This window comes from Carassius carassius, chromosome 34 (genome assembly GCF_963082965.1).
Source record: "Carassius carassius chromosome 34, fCarCar2.1, whole genome shotgun sequence".
Lineage (NCBI taxonomy): Eukaryota > Metazoa > Chordata > Actinopteri > Cypriniformes > Cyprinidae > Carassius > Carassius carassius.
The window spans coordinates 7,260,471-7,278,638 of NC_081788.1; the positions used below are offsets into that span (position 1 = coordinate 7,260,471).

Genomic DNA, 18,168 nt, shown 5'->3' on the forward strand with positions numbered 1-18,168 from the left:
AGTCAATTTCCTGTTGTCTCTCACATCAAAATCCTCCCACATATTTGTTCAGAACCCTTTAGACTGGTTTCGCTAATAAACGGTACTTGATTTGTGCATATTTTAGCTATATTTCTAATTCTTAGTCAAGTAATATTATTCAGAAGACTACAATTATCTGAAGCTTACTTATGAAGTCTGCTGCCTCTTAATGCACTGATCTAAATAAAATTTAACACTGCTTATAATGATTTAAGTTTAACTGAATAAAATCTGTACTTATAATTCTTCCACTTGGGTCTTGTAAGTTTTGCTAATATTGAACCTAGTACTTTACCCTGTTTTTGTTTTATGCTTCTAACTCCTGTATAAATGTTTTCAGTAATTGTTATGACTTAATTTTTAAAAATGTTCCTGTAGCTCAAGTGGTAGAGCATTGCTACGTCAAGCGTTGGGGGTTCGAGTCCCCTGGAACACATGATAGGTCAAAATTGATAGCCTGAATGCACTGTAAGTCGCTAAGCATCTGCTAAATGCAAAAATTTAAATTTAATTTAATTTTTGTGTTTGTTTTACAGTATATGTGAAATTACAAGAGAATACTCTCATTCTGACGGCACCCATTGGTGAGCAAGTGACTGAAATCTGACACAAACTCATCTACATCTTGGATGGTCTGAGGATAAGTTAACTGTCAGCAGATGTTTACATTTGGGGAAAATATTCCTGTAAGTTAGCTCAGGGAAATGTAAAATGATAAAAAAATGTATGAAAAGACACATTCCACATCCTTCCATTGACCACTTTTATACTAAAATATAATGAAAAAAGGTCATGTTCTACCACATATATGAAACAGAAATTTATGAATTGTTAAAAAATATTTGGCTTAGCTAAAAGGTCGTTGAAAAGACAGCTGCACACACACATAATAGAAAGTGAAACATGCAGCACAGAAAAATGATTTTAAAATGTTCATTTTTTCGGTATGAAAACATTGACTAAAACACAGAAGGTAGTAACAATGGCAATCACATTACAGTAAACAAACACAAACACTTGAAATACAAAAAAGTAAGCCACTTGTGTTTTCACTGGCAGCTCATTTCTGTGGCCGGGAACTGTGGTAGTGTTTACTTCAAATCTCTTAAGAGAGTGACATGATTTGTGCACACATAATCTAGAATGAACGAGACACCCGTCACTACTACTGATGGCTGTAAAACACACACACACACACACACACACACACGATGTTGTCACTCGCAGTCGCAGTGTTCAGTGCTTCAATGATGTAAATCCTGTTTCCTCCTCAGCTGTAAATGCTGATGTAGAGCTCTTACAATACAGAAAATCAGTTAGTAGTCCTAATACCCAGAAGACATCAGTGTTTCCCACAGGAGATACAATTGGTTTTTAGTGGCCCGTTACATTTAATTTTGGCACAGTTTGGCACACACCACAAATCACACATTCATTCTTCAAATGAGATTTTAAAACATTTGTGTGCTTTAAAAATTCACCCTGTTGAAAAAACCAGCAAATGCTGGTTAGGTACAGTATGTTTTGAAGCTGGGATGCTGGTTTGAGCTGGTTTATGCTGGTCCTTTGCTGGTTTAAGCTGGCCATGTGCTGGTCCTAAACTGGTCCGATCAACACACCAGCTAAGGACCATCTTAAACCAGCAAACGACCAGCTTAAACCAGCTCAAACCAGCATCCCAGCTTCAAAACATACCTTTTTTCAACTGGGCACTACATAAAGACTACACTAAGGTTGTTTGTTTCGTCAAATGTGTAAACACACATTGTTGTGGAAGTTGTAGATCATACTGTATGTAGCAACTTGAGTTTATAAAGCACTCGATCGGTTTCCAAATTTAAATTCTTCTTAAATCTTAATTTAGTGTTTCCCACAGACCTTATTTTACTCATCAGTTAAAAAACCCTTATGATATCCCGAGGGAAACAGAGGTGAATTAGCTTTGTGAGTTAGCATACAAACGACACTGTGACTGAACAGCCCTGTTAGCATTCAATGTTAAATTAAAGGCTTCTTTCCTCAGAAGATACATTGGGTCTTAGCCTAGAAGTTGTGAGAGTCAGAGTCAGGTCTGTTCATGTCTGTAAAAAAAATCTCCTCAGAAAGCCTTGAAGCCAGATGTCAGTCTTGTCTCTTCCCAGAAGCGTCTGAGCGCTACACCAGCTCATCCAGCAGTGTGCCTATGCTCTGGTGCTGCTCGGAGGATCCCGCCAGGGGTTTATTACACATGGGGCAGACGCAGCGCACCTCCAGCCACTTCACCACACACCTACCAACACACAGACCAACATGTGTTTTGCATTTGCCTTGAAATCTGCCCTTTTTTCATTCCTGATGTACTTCATCATGTTAAAAGCAGAAGTTGAAGCTGATTATATCACAGGTCTGTTTAAGTACTCTTTTAAAACGTTCAAGTTCTTTGTAATAATTGAGAAATTTTCCTATCACATCATTCCTATCACATCAAAATCTACACACATATTTCTTTAGAACTGTTTCAAACTGTTTTCACTTGTAAACAGTGCATGATTTGTGCAGAGTTCTCTGTTGTTTCAGACTAGACGACTTTTTCACTGGAGAAAGAAATTAATATTATGGATTATGGACTTGTATTTTAGCTGGAAGCAGTTTGAAGTTAAAAAACATCTCAATGATGAATTTATTTCTTACAAACACACGGCTTTTCACTTAACAAAATGTTAATTGATGGACTAGAGTTGTGTGTATTACTTGTGGATTATTGTGATCCTGTTTGAACTCTCATTCTGACGGCACCCATTCACTGCAGAGGATCCACAGGTGAGCAAGTGACGTACTGTAATCCTGCATTTCTCCAAATCTGCTCTGACGAAGTAACAAACTCATCTTCATCGTACATGGCCTGAGGTTGAGTACTTTTTAAGATTTAAAGTATATTTTGCTTTACCAAAAATGCTTGTCAGTAAATTCAGGAGTATGCTTTAACCATATTTCAAAAACAATAAAAGTAATTATGAAATCGCATATGAGAATGCATTTAAATGGTTCAGAAATCACTCTTAAGCTTAACTAGTTACATTTAAAAGAAATTAAAATCATAATATGTTTTCATTTAATTCTAAATAGCATGGACGAAAACATAGTTTGCACTGAAGTATATTCTTTTAAAGTATATTTATTTCAGTAATACGTTTTTTTTAAGTATGTGGTGATGATGATGAGTGTAGATTACTTCACTGCCAGCATCCTAAGCACGTTAAACCTGGCATTATGGGGCAAAAACATCTTTTTCTTCTAATGGCTACATATTTAGGAAACAACAATATTTCATACAGATAGCTTTTTGGGGGTTTTGATGCACATATTCTGGAAATATCTAAATAGGGAAACAGAGAATGTTCAAGAGAAAAAGAGCAGTGTATGTAAAGATGAAGTATCTAGGATAAGTGTGCGCTCCTGTCTTTCACAGAGCTGCTAATAGCAGGATGCTGCTGCTGCTTTACGAACACCTGCTGTTAGACTCCAGCTCATTACTCACCTCCTGTGAAAGGCATGTTGGCATGGCAGCACTCCCAGCTCATCTTTCACCTTAAAGTCCTCCAAGCACACGGCACAGGTCTGCTGTGGAGGGACGTCACGTGCACCACAGGGGTGTGGAGACACAGATTACAATGAGGAAAAGGGGAGAAAGAAAACATGGGTGGAAATACAAAACTCTTGAAAGCTTTTCAAAGATATAACAGCACACTGAAAAAAGCATGGGATTCAGTCAGAAGGACATCAGGATGAGATTTACCGGCCTTATATATCTTATATATATCTGTTATTTATAACATTATGACATTACTTCATTTTTTTTTACAGTGTATACGATACTGGGCAAAAGTTTGGAATACTTAAGATTTTTATTTAAATGTTTTTAAAAGAAGTTCCTTCCACCAAATTTACATTTATTTGATAAAAAAAAATACAACTGTAATATTGTGAACTATTGTTTGCATCACAGGAATAAATAACATTTTAAAATATATAGAAAACACTTCTAAACTGTAATAATATTTTAATTTGTATTTATTAATTTGATTTGTTTCAAATTAGAACAGGGCAGTTTCTTACCCCATGAAGATTCAGCTTCTTCGGGTCTCCTTTTAAAATCACCTGCAGTTGACACATATGATACGAGTTAGTACAAATAGCTTTGATTATAACATTATATTTGGGGAAAAAAAACGAAATGATACAAATGTAAGAGATTACCTATTTAAAGCATCTCTGCCTACTCTATCTTACCTCTCTGTATCCAAAGCGTTCACTTTGGGCTTGATGTCTCAATTTACTATTGATGACAAAAAGAACAGATAAAGCATTAAGTTCCTGAAAAATGATGAGAAATGCAAAATAGTTCATATAATTCATTCAATTTTCAGCATTGTTGTATATTCTGTTGTATGTTATATATTATCCATATTTCATTGTAAGCTGAGTCACTTACAAAATTGGCAATATCACAATTATCCCACAAGCATACAGTGCAATTAGTCTTTTTGCTCTTTGCACTGTAAATAAACATAAATAGGGACAATCTGTAATGGACTGATGTAGCGGGGGTCTCTCTCTATATTAGGAGAGGGATTGAGGATAAACAATATGAGTCATGGTGATACATATACATGTGCATTGTTTTATTTTCATTAAGTTCAATTTTACTGGTGAATCACTGATTTGAACAGCAGTGTGTGGTGCTCACGACACAAGCTCTTGAGGGTCCGAACACTTGTTCACACACTGCCCTCGAAGGGCTTTTATCTGCGTTTGACATGATTTACATGCTGTCCAATTGTAAAGTGCCAAGAGAGGAAGCCCCTTAAATAACAATATAAACGTCTTCTGTGCTTTACAATTTATATACTGTACTTAATTTTGTAATTGTTTTTTAAAAAAAGACATAGATCTAAAACAGGAAAAAGAAAAGAAAAGAAAAAATGTTGGATAGATAGGAAAGGAAAGAAAAAAAAGAAAAAGAAATAGGTAGAAAATAAAAGAGAAATAGGTAGATAAGGAATCAGAAGAATTGGACAGGTTAGAAAATAAAAAATGTAGCATAGATAAGGAAAGAATCGAAAAAATAAGAGAACAATGGGCAGAAAAAAAAGAGAAATAGGTAGAAAAGAAAAGAAAAGAAAAGAAAAGAAAGAAATGAGAAATATGTATAAAAGAAAGAATCAAAAGAAAAGACAAATAGGTAAAAAATAAAATAAAAATAGGTAGAAAACAAAAGAAATGAAAATAAAATGTCAGATAACTAAAGGAAATAAATAAATAAATACAATTAGACAGGATAGAAAAGGGAACAAATATAAAAAAGGTAGCATAGTAGAAAAGAAAAGAAAAGTAGGTAGAAAAGAAAAGAAGAAAATAAAAAGAAAGTAAAGAAAAGAGAAATAGGTAGAAAAAAGGGATAAGAAAAGAAAAAGAAAAGAGAAATATGTAGAAAAGAAAGACAACAGAAAAATAGGTAGAAAAGAAAATAAAAAAAGGTCAGATAACTATAGGAAAGGAAAGAAATCAAAATAATTGGACAGGACAGAACAGAAAAAAAAGAAAAAGGGTAGCATAGATAAGGAAAGAAAGATAGATAAGATAAATAGGCAGAAAAGAATAGTAGAAATAGGTAGAAAAGGAAAAGAAAAAAAAGAGAAAAGAAAAGAGAAATAGGTAGAAAAGAAGAAAAGATTGGATAGATAAGGAAAGAAAAAAGAAAAGAAAAAAGAAGAGAAAATGTGCGATATTTGAGGCGGTTTGTTTTGACCTTTATAACAATAGTTTCATTAATAACAAACAGATCATCTAATGTGTTGATGACATGAAGCGTCCTGCTGACGTCTGCATGTGTATCGTCCACTATTCAATTTCCTGTTGACTTTCACTACCGGCCCGTCACAATATTGTCCTACAGCTAATCAGTAAGATATATACTCCTGTGTGCAAGTCAATACCTGTGTGTGTGTTCATGTGTGTGAGTGAGATCAGACTCACCTTATAAAATAGCAGCAGAATATGAGGCTGAGTACGAAGATGAAGATGCCTGTGCCGAAGATCACGATATAGATGTTGAGAGGAAGGTCCTGGAAGGTGACGGATGGCATAGTGCAGGTCTTATTGGAATAAATCAGTCCCAAACCGCAGAAGCACCCTATACAAGAAGTGAAATATCATCAGTAACACATACAACATGAAAAAACACATCATTCAAACAGAACTAATCAGTTATATGTCTGTGTTAGAACACACAAATAGCTCTCCTCTCATCTGAATACAGGTTTGATGACTAATCTAACAGTGTTTCAGACATGAGTCCACATTCCCTGACAAAAAACAGAAAACATTAAGGGCTTTCACTCAGTCATGTGTCTAGATTCTCTGTAAGAGGAAACGCAGGTGTGTGAACTGACTGCTAACTATCATTACATCATTAGAATTTAGTTCCAGCATTGTGAAAGATTCACCCTGCAGAATCCAGTGGCCTTTTGGGCCATTCCTTGTGAAAAAAAGTGTGTTTAACTGTACTGAATGAATATACACTTTTAGTGTACTTTGAATTTTAAAAATATATACTTTAGTTTAAAAACTGTTATTTCAAATACTATAAGTATAGTGTACTTAAAGAGAGTTCACTTCCATAACTGTTTCTTAACACATACAACAAATCCTTTTTGGTTTCAAGAATGCCTTAAAGGGACAGTTCACCCCAAAATTAAACTTACTCCATTATTTACTCACCCTCAAACCATGGTGCATGTGACTTTCTGCTTTCAGATGAATACAATCGGAGTTATATTAAAAATGCACTGTTTCTTTCAAGCTTTATAATGGCAATGAATGGGTGTCAAGACTTTGAAGTCCAATAAAGTGCATCCATACATCATAAAAAGTGCTCTACACAGCTCTGGGGAATTGTATCAATATGTTTGTCTAAGAACATTATCCATATTTTATTTTACTTTATAAACAGTAATCTCTATCTCTGTCGCACACGCATTCACGAGAGAGAGTTGTTCTAGCGGATGATGTAGGACGTGGCTGTAGTTGAAGCTCCAGTGAGAATATGCTAATTTTGTGAGAACTAAGCTTTGTTTACAGCAAAAGAAAACCAGTCTTCTCTTGGCTTATATCAAAATCCTCTGCCATTTTTCTTTACAAATCCTCGTTTTATACTTCTAATTCATGACCGGTATTTTCTTTTGTTCTCTCCTGTTTTCAAGTTCATTACTTCTCACCGAAGCTTATGCTACGCCTACGTCTTAGATTATTCTATTGTGAATATGCATACGACATTTAGCATAGACTAGAAATTACAGTTTTTAAAGTTTTAAATATTGTAACGATTAAAACTCCATGATCACGGGAAGAAGGAGGCGGGAACCGGCGGACAATCAAATATAAACTTTAATAATCAAAATAAATACAAAACAAATAAAAAGCAAACTAAAACTAAAACCCAGACCTGGTCCTCTCTCGTCCGTCACTGTCGTCGCTCCGGTTTTATATCCCTCCATCTCCTCTGTGGGACTCGAGACCGGTGGGTCGAGCAGGTGTCGCTCATTTCCCAATCACTCCACCGGCCTCGCTCCTGTTCCCACGTCTCTCGGCCCCGCCCCACTCGTCACATACCCCCATCGCCCCTCGCAGGCCGGGGGGTACTCCCGAGACTGCGCTCTACCACCCCCGGGAACCTGGGGGTAGGACAGACGAGGCGAGAGAAAAGGAGATGGAAGGAGGAGCGACAGAGACGAGAGAGGGGAGAGAGAGAAAGAAAAAAAAGTTCCGGTTCCCAGACGCACTGCCGCTTGGCCCTCCACCAGCTGGGCGATCTCCTCCGCGGTGCCTGGCGGTGACACTGGATGGCCCTTGGCGGACGGCACGACACTCCTCCACCGGTGGGTCGAGCAGGTGTCGCTCATTTCTCAATCACTCCACCGGCCTCGCTCCTGTTCCCACGTCTCTCGGCCCCACCCCACTCATCACAAATATGTATATTTTTCTTACACCGCATTCATTTGCTTAAAAAAGGCCATTATTAATTCCCTGGAGCCATGTGAATCACTTTTTTATAATGGATGGATACACTTTATTGGACTTCAAAATCTTGACCCCCATTCACTGCAATTATAATGCTTGGAAGAGCCAGGACATTTTTAAATATAACTTTGACTGTATTTGTCTGAAAGAAGAAAGTCATATACAGCTATGATTTCATGTGTCTAGGCCACACCAGGCTCATCCACCACTCAATGCACTCAATCACCAGAATTCTAATCCATCACACCTGTCACAGATCACATCATCACCCAGCCAGCACTATAAGCTCCTCACTGCCTCATTGTCTGGTCTCCCTTGTGGATTAAGGACTTAAAATGTATGCTCTACTTAGCTGCAATCTCCTACTTACCTCCTTCCAATATCTCCTTTGTCTCCCTCATGTTCTCCACTGTCTCCCTTGATCTCACTCAAAACCTGCTATACTCACCTGTCCCCAGCTCCTGACAATCACCATTATCGCTCCAATTCTGTGTGTGTTCTCCCCCTCTGGTAAAACAAGTAAAACACTCATCAGTATCTTCATTAATTCACCAAAGATTATATATGTACTTGAACTCACCTGCCTTTATCCATTGCTACAAAACTGTTAATAAACACACCTGTTGGGTTAACATTCCATCGTGTTTCCGAGTGTGGTATTCCATAACAGAAGACCAGACCATAACAGTATGAAATCGGCAGATGTGGATCCCTTCTTGGAGCTGGTGAATTCTCTCTGCAAGGTCCTCAGCACACCTGTTAACACTCCCACTGCATCATCAGCAGTTGTTTCCACATCAGCAACTTATTCGGCAACCATCTACACTGCCATTCCCATTGTCAATCCAGCAGCCTTCTCTGGCTCGGTGGATGAATGTAACGGATTCCTCCTACAGTGTTTGCTCATCCTAGAGCTACAGCCATATTGTTTCCCAAGCAAAGAGATAAAATATTTTCTGTCTCTACTCTCAGGTCAAATGCTCAGTGGGCTGAGTCTCCCTGGCAGCAAAACAGATCAGCAACCCATTCACTCAATGCCTTCTTTGCTCATTTCTGAGAGGTTTTTGGAAGACCAGTTGGAGATTCCTCCATTGGTGAGCAATTATACTATCTTCGTCAAGGCAAGAGCTCCATTCAAGATTATGATCTCCAATTCAGAACCATTGTAGCTTCTAGCAGATGGGATGAATGCTCTCTGTTAACCAACTACTGCTCTCTCAGCCCTCTCTGCGGCTGCATCTCTCGGCATACAATGACACCATTGGGCTTGAGTGCTTTATTCAACTGCCCATCAGAGTTGCCAACTGAAAAAAGGGCTTTATGGTGGATAATTTGTACCAAGAACCGACTTTCCTTTTCTGCCAGCCAGGGGATGCCAGTTCTTCAGAACCTAACCCTGACCCAGGCAGATCGACCATGCACGTCTGTCTTTGGCCGAGCATCAATGTTGGCTGACCTATGGGTTATGTTTATTTTGTGACAGAGTGGACATATTTTACAAACATGTCACATCCGTCCTTCAAGACCCATGGTGAGTGTTCTTGCATATAATCCCATTAATGTACAGTACATCCACAGATCACTATTGTTCAGCTCACTACTCTCCAACATTCTGTTACAGTTCGTGCCCTATTCGACTCTGGGTTGGCCGGCAACTTTCATCACTGAAGACGTATACAAACAACTCCAGCTCGAGAAAAAAGTAAACCACATTCAATACAAGATTCAATCCATCACTGGTGGTCTCCTCACTCTGGGAAAAATTTGATACTGCATTGGCTCCACTTCAGCTTTAGGTTGGTCAGCTACATACCGAAGAAATCTGCTTGCTGGTTCTAGAGAACTATACCACTGGGATCGTTCTAGGGCACCCCTGGCTCGTTTCACACAACCCTACGATATTGTGGTCCACCAGCGAAGTCCTGAAGTGGGGCAAGGATGGTTTCTCCCTGGTGCCTCAACCAGTATATCCCTAACTCCAGTTCTGCCTCAGAACTCCACTTCCATCAAAAGCCCTGTCGAGAAGCGATTCATGGATATTCCATCATGTTATGCCAACTTCAGTGATGTTTTCTGCCCGAAATGATCCTCTCAACTACCACCTCATAGACCATGGGACTGTGCTATCGACATCTTGCCAGGTGAACCAGTGCATAGAGGAAAGGTGTATCCTCTCACCATCCCCAAAGAAATATATTGAGGAGGCATTTCAACAAGGCTACATCCATCCATCCACTTCCCCTGCTGCTTCCGCGTTTTTCTTTTATGCTAAGAAGGATGGAGACTTGTGGCCTTGCACTGGGCTCTCAACAAGATAACAGTTCGTTGCCCTCTTCCTCTCATCCCTGCAACCCTAAAACAACTTCACAGAGCTCGGATCTTCACCAAGTTGGACCTCAGGAGTGCTTACAACCTCATCTTGATATGTGAGGGGGAAGAAGACTGCCTTTGTGACTATGAGTACTTGGTCATGCGCTATGGACTAGTCAACGCCCGTTGGTGGATGCTATCAAGTCCTGGTCCACACAGGCCACAGTCTCCAACAAGCTTTCACCTCAGCATCTCTTTTGATCCATCCAAAAAAGCCCTTCATCATGGAAGTCACAACTCCTCCTCAACTCCATCCATGTGCCTTCTTCTCCAAAAAGCTATACCTGGCAGAGCAAAATTATGACATTGGAAATCGGGAGCTTCTGGCCATCAAGCTGTCCCTGGTGGAATGGAGAAACTGACTGTAGGGGGCCTGCCACCCGTCTGTAGTGCTCAGTGATAGTCGGAATCTTGAATACCTACATTATGCTAAATGGCTAAATCACAGGCAGGCCGGGGGGCTTTCTTCTTCACACGCTTCAACTTTACCATCTCCTATCATCCAGGAACCAGCCAGTGCAGCCGCCAGTGTCTCTGATCCTGCTCCACCGGGGTGACCCCTTAACTGCACATATGTACCCCAAACCAAGCAAAACCGACAATCAAAACGAAGATTCAAGAGATAGACTGGATTGCATCTGTAACTTCTGCCATAGCCACCATAACAGGTGGTCTCCCTTATGAATTAAGGACACAAAACGTATGATCTACTTACCCGCAATCTCCTACTTACCTCCTTCCAAGAGCTCCTTCGTCTCCCTCGTGATCTCCACCTTCTCCCTAGATCTATTCACTCCAGACTGGTTGTACTCACCTGTCCCCCACCACTGGCAATCTCCATCATCTCATCAATTCTGTGTGTGCTCTCCAACTCTGGTAAAACAAAGAAAACCCTCATCAGTACCTTCATTAATTCACCCAAGACTGTCTGTTTACTTGAACTCACCAGCTATTATCCTTTGCTACAAAACTGTTAACAAACACGTCTGTTGGGTTAATATTCCTTCTTGTCTCTGAGTGTGGTATTTCATAACAGCGTGAGGGTGAATAATCATAGGGTAATTTTAATTTTTTGGTGAACTATCCCTTTAATTCTTTGTTGCATAGATTCAACAAGGTGATGTACAGTATTGCCAAGTCTGCACATTTCCCTTGGAATTGGTCTACTTTTACACAGATGACGTGGGTTGGTTTTTAGTCTGCGGGTTAAAGCATTCTTGCGGGAAGGCTATTTCAAATTACGGTAGAAGGTCTGGAACCCTGACTGCTTTGAATGTCCAAGGACCACCCAGGAGTCCATATGACTGACAGGTAAAACAACTAAATACATTTAGTTTTGTGCTCTGTCATATTTAGGGGAGTGGAAATGTCCCCACAATATCAGACCAGTGTGTAAAACTCTTGGACGTATTTTACAAAGTCTATTTATGCCATGAATTTTGCATATTTCACATACTTTGCAAATTCAGCGGTTAGTTAATCACGATAAGTGCTCATTGTAACAGTTGTAAACATGACAGCTTTCTTCCTCTACTAGGATTTTGGCATCATGGTATCTTTTTTTCGAGGCAATATATTAAAGAATGTGACACATACATCTCCCAGAAATCCTGTAGAATTCAACTAATCCGACGACAACTACATGGGCAAGACGTCTGAGGCTAAGACCAGAAAAACCATGAAAAATGTAATCAGCTAGTTTTGTTTAACAGACCTGGCAACCTGAAAGCATTCCTCAGATTTTCTGGTCCATATTGTCATGACAGCATCATGCAGTGTATCTCCTGTTTCACCATCTCCCAAAGCTGGGGTGTTGAATTGAGATCTGGTGACTGGAGGCCATTTTGGTATAATGAACTCACTGTCATTTCCAAGAAAGCAGTTGAGATGATTTGAGCTTTGTGATATGGTGGCATTATCCTGCTAGAAGTAGCCAGCTGGGCATGCTGTGGTCATAAAGGGATGGACATGGTCACCAACAATACAATACAATAGGTATGCTGTGGTGTTTAAATTATGCTCGGTTTGCACTAAGGGACCAAATGTGTGCCAAGAAATTATTTCAAACCATTACACCACCACCAGCAGCCTGAACCGCTGATGCATGGTAGGATGGATCCATACTTTCGTGTTGATACCATCCGAATGTTGCAGGCAACCTTTTTTCAATATTCTGTTGTATTTTGGGAAGCTTGTGTGATTTGTAGCCTCAGTTTCTTGATCTTAGCCGACAGGAGTGGCACCTGGTGTGTCTTCTGATGTAGCGCATCTACTTCAAGTTTTGACATGCTGTGCATTCAGAGATGCTTTTCTGCAAACTTTGGTTGTAACGAGTGATTGTTTGAGTATTTTTGCCTTTCTATTAGGGGTGCTCCGATCACGATCGGCCGATCGTTATGCGCATCTCGTCAGTAAAGCCGGTTGTGTAATCAGCGGTAAATTCCATCAGGTGCGTGATTTCACATAGAGCAGCTGTTACTACACAGAGCCATTGTTAACAGAGAAGCTGCGCAAATCCACGTTCATTTCCAGCGTTTATTTGCGCATCTTCTCAGTTAACAAGGCTCTGTGTAGTAACAGCTGCTCAATGTGAAACCACCCACCTGAGGGAATTTATCGCTAATTAGGGAACCAGCTTTAATGATGAGATGCGCATTAACGATCGGCCGATCGTGATCGGAGCAGCCCTACTTTCTATCAGCTTAAAAAAGTCTGGCCATTCTCTTCTGACCTCTGGATTTTCAGCCACAGAACTGCCGATCACTGGATATTTTCTCTTTTTCGGTCGCTTCTCTTTAAATCCTGGAAATGGTTGTGCGAGAAAATCTCAGCTGATCAGCAGTTTCTGAAATACTCAGACAGTCCATCTGACACCAACAACCATGTCACGTTCAAAGTCACTTAAATCACCATTCATCTCCATTCTGATGCTTTGTTTTAGTGACGTGACATTCAGCCAAGTATGGTGACCCATACTCAGAATTTGTGCTCTGCATTTAACCCATCCAAAGTGCACACACACAGCAGTGAACACACACCCAGAGCAGTGGGCAGCCATTTATGCTGCGGCGCCCGGGGAGCAGTTGGGGGTTCAGTGCCTTGCTCAAGGGCACCTAAGTCGTGGTATAGCCGGCCCGAGACTTGAACTCACAACCCTAGGGTTAGGAGTTAAACTCTCTAACCACTAGGCCATAACTTCCCCATGCATTTTACATGCATTTTAACTTCAGCAGATTGTCTTGACCATATCTACAGTACATGCCTAAATGCATTGTGTTGCTGCCATGTGCTTGGCTGAATATATATTTGCATTAATGTATAAAGTGGTGATCCTACAAAATTGCTATTATTATGTAGCTTTTGTTAACTTTATAAATATGAAAATTGATGTTTTTATAGCCTGTTTTACATATGGAAGCTATAAATAGTCACATCAAATATTTGTTGTTGTGATTTTTTTTTCAGTTACTCCACAAGCTAACAGATTTAGAGATTAAAATTTTATATAGCATTAGTTGATTAGCCTGCTTTCTTACCATCATGATACCTAACAAAGCCTGTTTTCTTTGCATAGCGACAGTCAATTAGCCTAGTAGCTTAGTATACCATCAGTAGCTATAGCCAATGAATCTGCTGCTACTACTGCTATTTAACTCAAGAATCAAAAAATGCAATTTGATTATTTAAAAGGTATTGTGTTAACATGATATGTTTTTGCATAACAAACGGGGTCAAACATGCAAAAAATATATGTTTCTACAAACATATGAAGTAGTACAATTGTTTTCAACAGTGATGATAATGTTTCTTGAGCAGCAAATCAGCATATTAGACAGTTTTCTGAAGGATCATGTGACACTGAAGACTGGAGTTATGATGCTGAAAATTCAGTTGAAATAAATTACATTTTGATATACTGTTTTACTGTATATGTATATGATATGATAAATAATATTATGCAATGGTAGTGTACGATATCAAAGTGTTAGGATATTTAAATCAATGGTGTTTCACTTATTTCTTAAATGTTGGGCTTTGATGATAAAACAAAAAGTGCATATAAGTTTAACTTTTTTGTAAATATTTGTAAAAAATCAAATTTACTTTTGTAAGTTTTCAATAGGTGTCAATAGGTGTCCGTGGTTTATATATTGGGAAATAGAGGACACTCAAGGACATTCCATCAGTTTATAAACATATATATATATATATAATTTTTTTTTCTTGGATCAAGATTTTGAAATGTTTGAAATGTGAAAGAAGTCTCTTATGCTCACCAAAGTTGCATTTATTTAATCAAAAACACAATAAAAACAGTAATATTTTGAAATATCATTGCAATTTAAAATAACTGTTTTCTATTGTAATATATTATAAACTGTAATATATTCCTGTGACCAAAGCTGAATTTTCAACATCATTACTCCAGTCTTCAGTGTCACATGATCCTCCAGAAATCAGTATAATATGCTGATTTGCTCCTCAAGAGACATTTCTTATTATTATCAATGTCATGTTAACAATATTGTTGTACATTTCTACAATTCAAGCACAAATGTAGAAGAACTTTACATGAAAATCTCAGAACCTAGCACTGGTAATCGTGCAGCATTTCCTGAGAATATAATTGCAGAAACACATTTGGACGGCATGCACTTGTTCTTCTTGTACGAGGCTGAAAAAAATAAACACAGGCTCTTTCAATTCAGCTGTCTCTGTCAGCTCTTCTCAAGTTACCTGAACCAGTGGAAATCAATAACCTTGCCATTTAACATCATTTCTGCCGAGAGAGAGACGCGTCTGTCTCAAGTAGAGTTGTGCTTCCTAGGAGGAAATCGATAGAGCGCTTCATTCTCACACTCACTCCCTGCTGACAGAACAACTGATAACCGATTTTTGACAACTGATTTAAAATAGGCTTCTCCTCATTCCAATTATTTTGTTTAATGTGTAAATATGAGCAAATCCTGGCAAATAATCGCAGTCAGCTGTTTATCAATGTGCACTTTTCCGTCTGTACAGTATCGGCTTAAATAAACATATCATCTGACGCCTTGTTCCACACAGACTTCCTAATATTTTTTTTCCAAATATTTACCATGATATTTTTTTATTAATTATTATTAACTATTAATTAAATATATACAATTAATTTTTATTTTTACTTAAAATGTTATTGTTTCTTGTAAATACACTTTAGCATACTTTTAACAAGAGTACTTATTACAGAAATAATATACTCTAAAGAAAAGACTTGTGATGTTTTCAGACACTTGAAAAACCAAATGAAAATGTATTACAGTTAAAATTTATATGTGAGCAATTAGTTGAATTTAAGTACGACTTAAGTAGATATTTATATGTAATTCAGTAATTAATTATTTTGGTTAAAGTGTAACTGCTGAATGTACTGACAATCATTTATGATATTCTAAAATATACTTTAATGTCATTTCTATAGAAACGCCTATGTCATGTTTTTAAATATATATCTTATTGCACATTTTTTTTACATACTGTAGATTAGCTGTAAATGTAAGAACACAATACAGTTGAAATTGTAATCAGGTTCTTTTTGTGTGCTTTAGTATGCTATCTGGGAAATCATATTAAGAGCTTTTTAAAGCATAACAAAAGATTATTAAAACACAATTATTTCAAATGTACTGGCATTATTAAAAAGGAGACTTTAAAAGTGTGTTAAGAACAGTATATTCTCTTTAAGTACTCCTAAGATGCAATTTATTTCATTAATATTATATAATATGCAAATACATTAATTTTTTTTTATAAGATTCGAAGTACACTACAAGTGCACATTCAACAAGCGCACTTCTTTTACACAAGAGTTTGTACTGTTCTTGATACAGAAATGAAGACTCAAACAAGAGGTGAGAAGAGGGGGTGTGTGGAAGAGAGCATGAGAAGGCATATAAATGTAGGTCACTAGAGTTGCTTGCCATTTAACAGACACATCTGCTTCAGTAACAGAAAGCCATCTGCGGAGGCCGTCCCGCAGGGTGAGGGACAACACTGATGGAGCAGGGTTGAGTCACCCCTTCTTGAGATTTAAACTGTGCTTTTTGTGTTGGCAAAACAGATCCTTGAGCAAACCACACATTTGCCAGCAGAGCTCTTTGAAACCTGCTGATCTATTTTGCGAGTAAGATGCTGGTGTGCAGTGTGAAGAAGATAAGCGCTTCCTGTTCTCTGTCTGATATCAAAAAGACGCAGCAACATAGACAATATTTCCATGAATCTAAACCATAAACAGCTTCATATAATTTATAATTGTTATCACGTATTCAAATTTAAAATTAGCATACAAATGGCTGGTTTTTTTTTTTTTTTTACATAAAGCAGACCCAAAATGTGCATTTCAGCTCTTTCAAAGCTTTTTCACAGAGATTTACATGAAATATCAACAACCCCACGAGATTATAGAGGGCTCTCATCTGTGAGGCGCTTTCACGACAAATATGGGCTGACCTATAAATATGATTTTTTTTTTGTTAATAGCCCTCAGTGAATCTCAATAATCTAGATCGAATGATGAGCAGATCTGAATCAAATCAAAAAAAGCATGATTAGATGAATGCTACAGCTTTCATGTGGGAAATATTTAATAGTCGATGGCTGTGTCCCTTTAAGTGTGAAAATCATTTAAAGTGAGCGTGAGGTGACAACGCGCTGTCAGTCATTGAATCTATGCTCCTTTAACTGGCACATGTTCATATAACAGCTGGAGAGTAACTATAATAAATCTCCGTATTATATGTATAATAATATAACCACTTTCATATATATATATTATTATTAGATATACATGACTCAAAAATGCAAAAAAAAAAGTGTATTCAAGTTTACAAAGAAAGAAGTATTTAAAGGTTACACCACTTGACATTTATAGTCATTCAAACTTTTTTTGTTGTTTTTGTTGACGAGAATCAGGAATAGTAGTTTTTCAAAATGTATGCAACCAATATGGATACAAATATTACATAAGATCTAGACTAGATTTTTAAAATATTTCTCCTTTTCGTTATTTCAGAGCATTACTTGTCATTAACCCATATGTCAACATCTCTTTGTTATGAACGCGGTGTTTGTGTCAATGAAGCCAGTTAACCCTCAAGCCTCATCTTTTATTGTTTTAATATAGCAGCCTATAAAATCCTATAATATGACAGGAAGGATGTGTGTAATCTTACCGTTGCACCACTGGAGAGGGTGCATCAATCCCCCGCGTGGTTCCTTTGTATGAAGGGACGGGTGTTTATAAACAGAGAGATGATGCCCTCTGTCAGGTCATGCAGCACATCTGGCTTTATCTGACTAAACCGTCTTCATAGCGATCTCCGTCGTTTCATCCACATCCACGACGCTCATGTTCTGCCGTTCGCTCGCGTTCACGTGCTTCGTTTCACATCTGATCGCGTGAATGCTGATGCTGGCATCCATTGAGAACTGAACAAGAGCGACTTCAAGTCCCTCCCAGGCGCAGTGATGGGCACAGAACTGAGCCAATCTTCATCAGCACACGTCTTTTTCGACTCACATAAACACGACGGTCCTCTGGCTGTCATGTTGTATATCCACGCGACACATTAAATCTAATGAAGGTTATAAGTAATTCCACAATAATGACACTTGAGTGGTGTATGTCAGTGCAAGATTCGTGACCATCATGCTGGACTTCTGTGGCTGATGGCATGAGTC

The 18,168-nt window shown here is 38.2% G+C and overlaps 1 protein-coding gene across 3 annotated transcripts; it reads right to left on the reverse strand.

Moving 5' to 3' along the window:
• Positions 1 to 940: 940 nt before the first annotated feature.
• LOC132115404 (RING finger protein 122) lies at positions 941 to 17,960 on the reverse strand. Of its 3 annotated transcripts, XM_059523863.1 has the most exons (7): positions 17,661 to 17,959; positions 11,264 to 11,322; positions 6,037 to 6,193; positions 4,291 to 4,336; positions 4,117 to 4,158; positions 3,539 to 3,621; positions 941 to 2,290 (listed from the first exon to the last, which is right to left on the reverse strand). In XM_059523863.1, exons 3-7 carry the CDS (start codon positions 6,144 to 6,146, stop codon positions 2,176 to 2,178), a joined length of 396 nt encoding a protein of 131 aa, XP_059379846.1. In that variant the 5' UTR covers positions 6,147 to 6,193; positions 11,264 to 11,322; positions 17,661 to 17,959; the 3' UTR covers positions 941 to 2,175. The 3 variants fall into 3 exon arrangements, with proteins under 3 accessions (XP_059379846.1, XP_059379845.1, XP_059379844.1); XM_059523862.1 differs by lacking the exon at positions 11,264 to 11,322 and having other exon boundaries at positions 3,539 to 3,618; positions 17,661 to 17,960; XM_059523861.1 differs by lacking the exon at positions 11,264 to 11,322.
• Positions 17,961 to 18,168: the final 208 nt, after the last annotated feature.

Excerpts from the sequence above, each read along its gene's own strand:
- LOC132115404 (XM_059523861.1), bottom strand. The coding sequence starts at position 17,685 with ATGCACCCTCTCCAGTGGTGCAACG. Across the intron at positions 6,194-17,660 it reads CCCTCTCCAGTGGTGCAACG|GGTGCTTCTGCGGTTTGGGA; the intron begins GTAAGATTACAC and ends CTTCTTGTATAG. Across the intron at positions 2,291-3,538 it reads CAACATGCCTTTCACAGGAG|GTGTGTGGTGAAGTGGCTGG; the intron begins GTGAGTAATGAG and ends GTGTGTTGGTAG.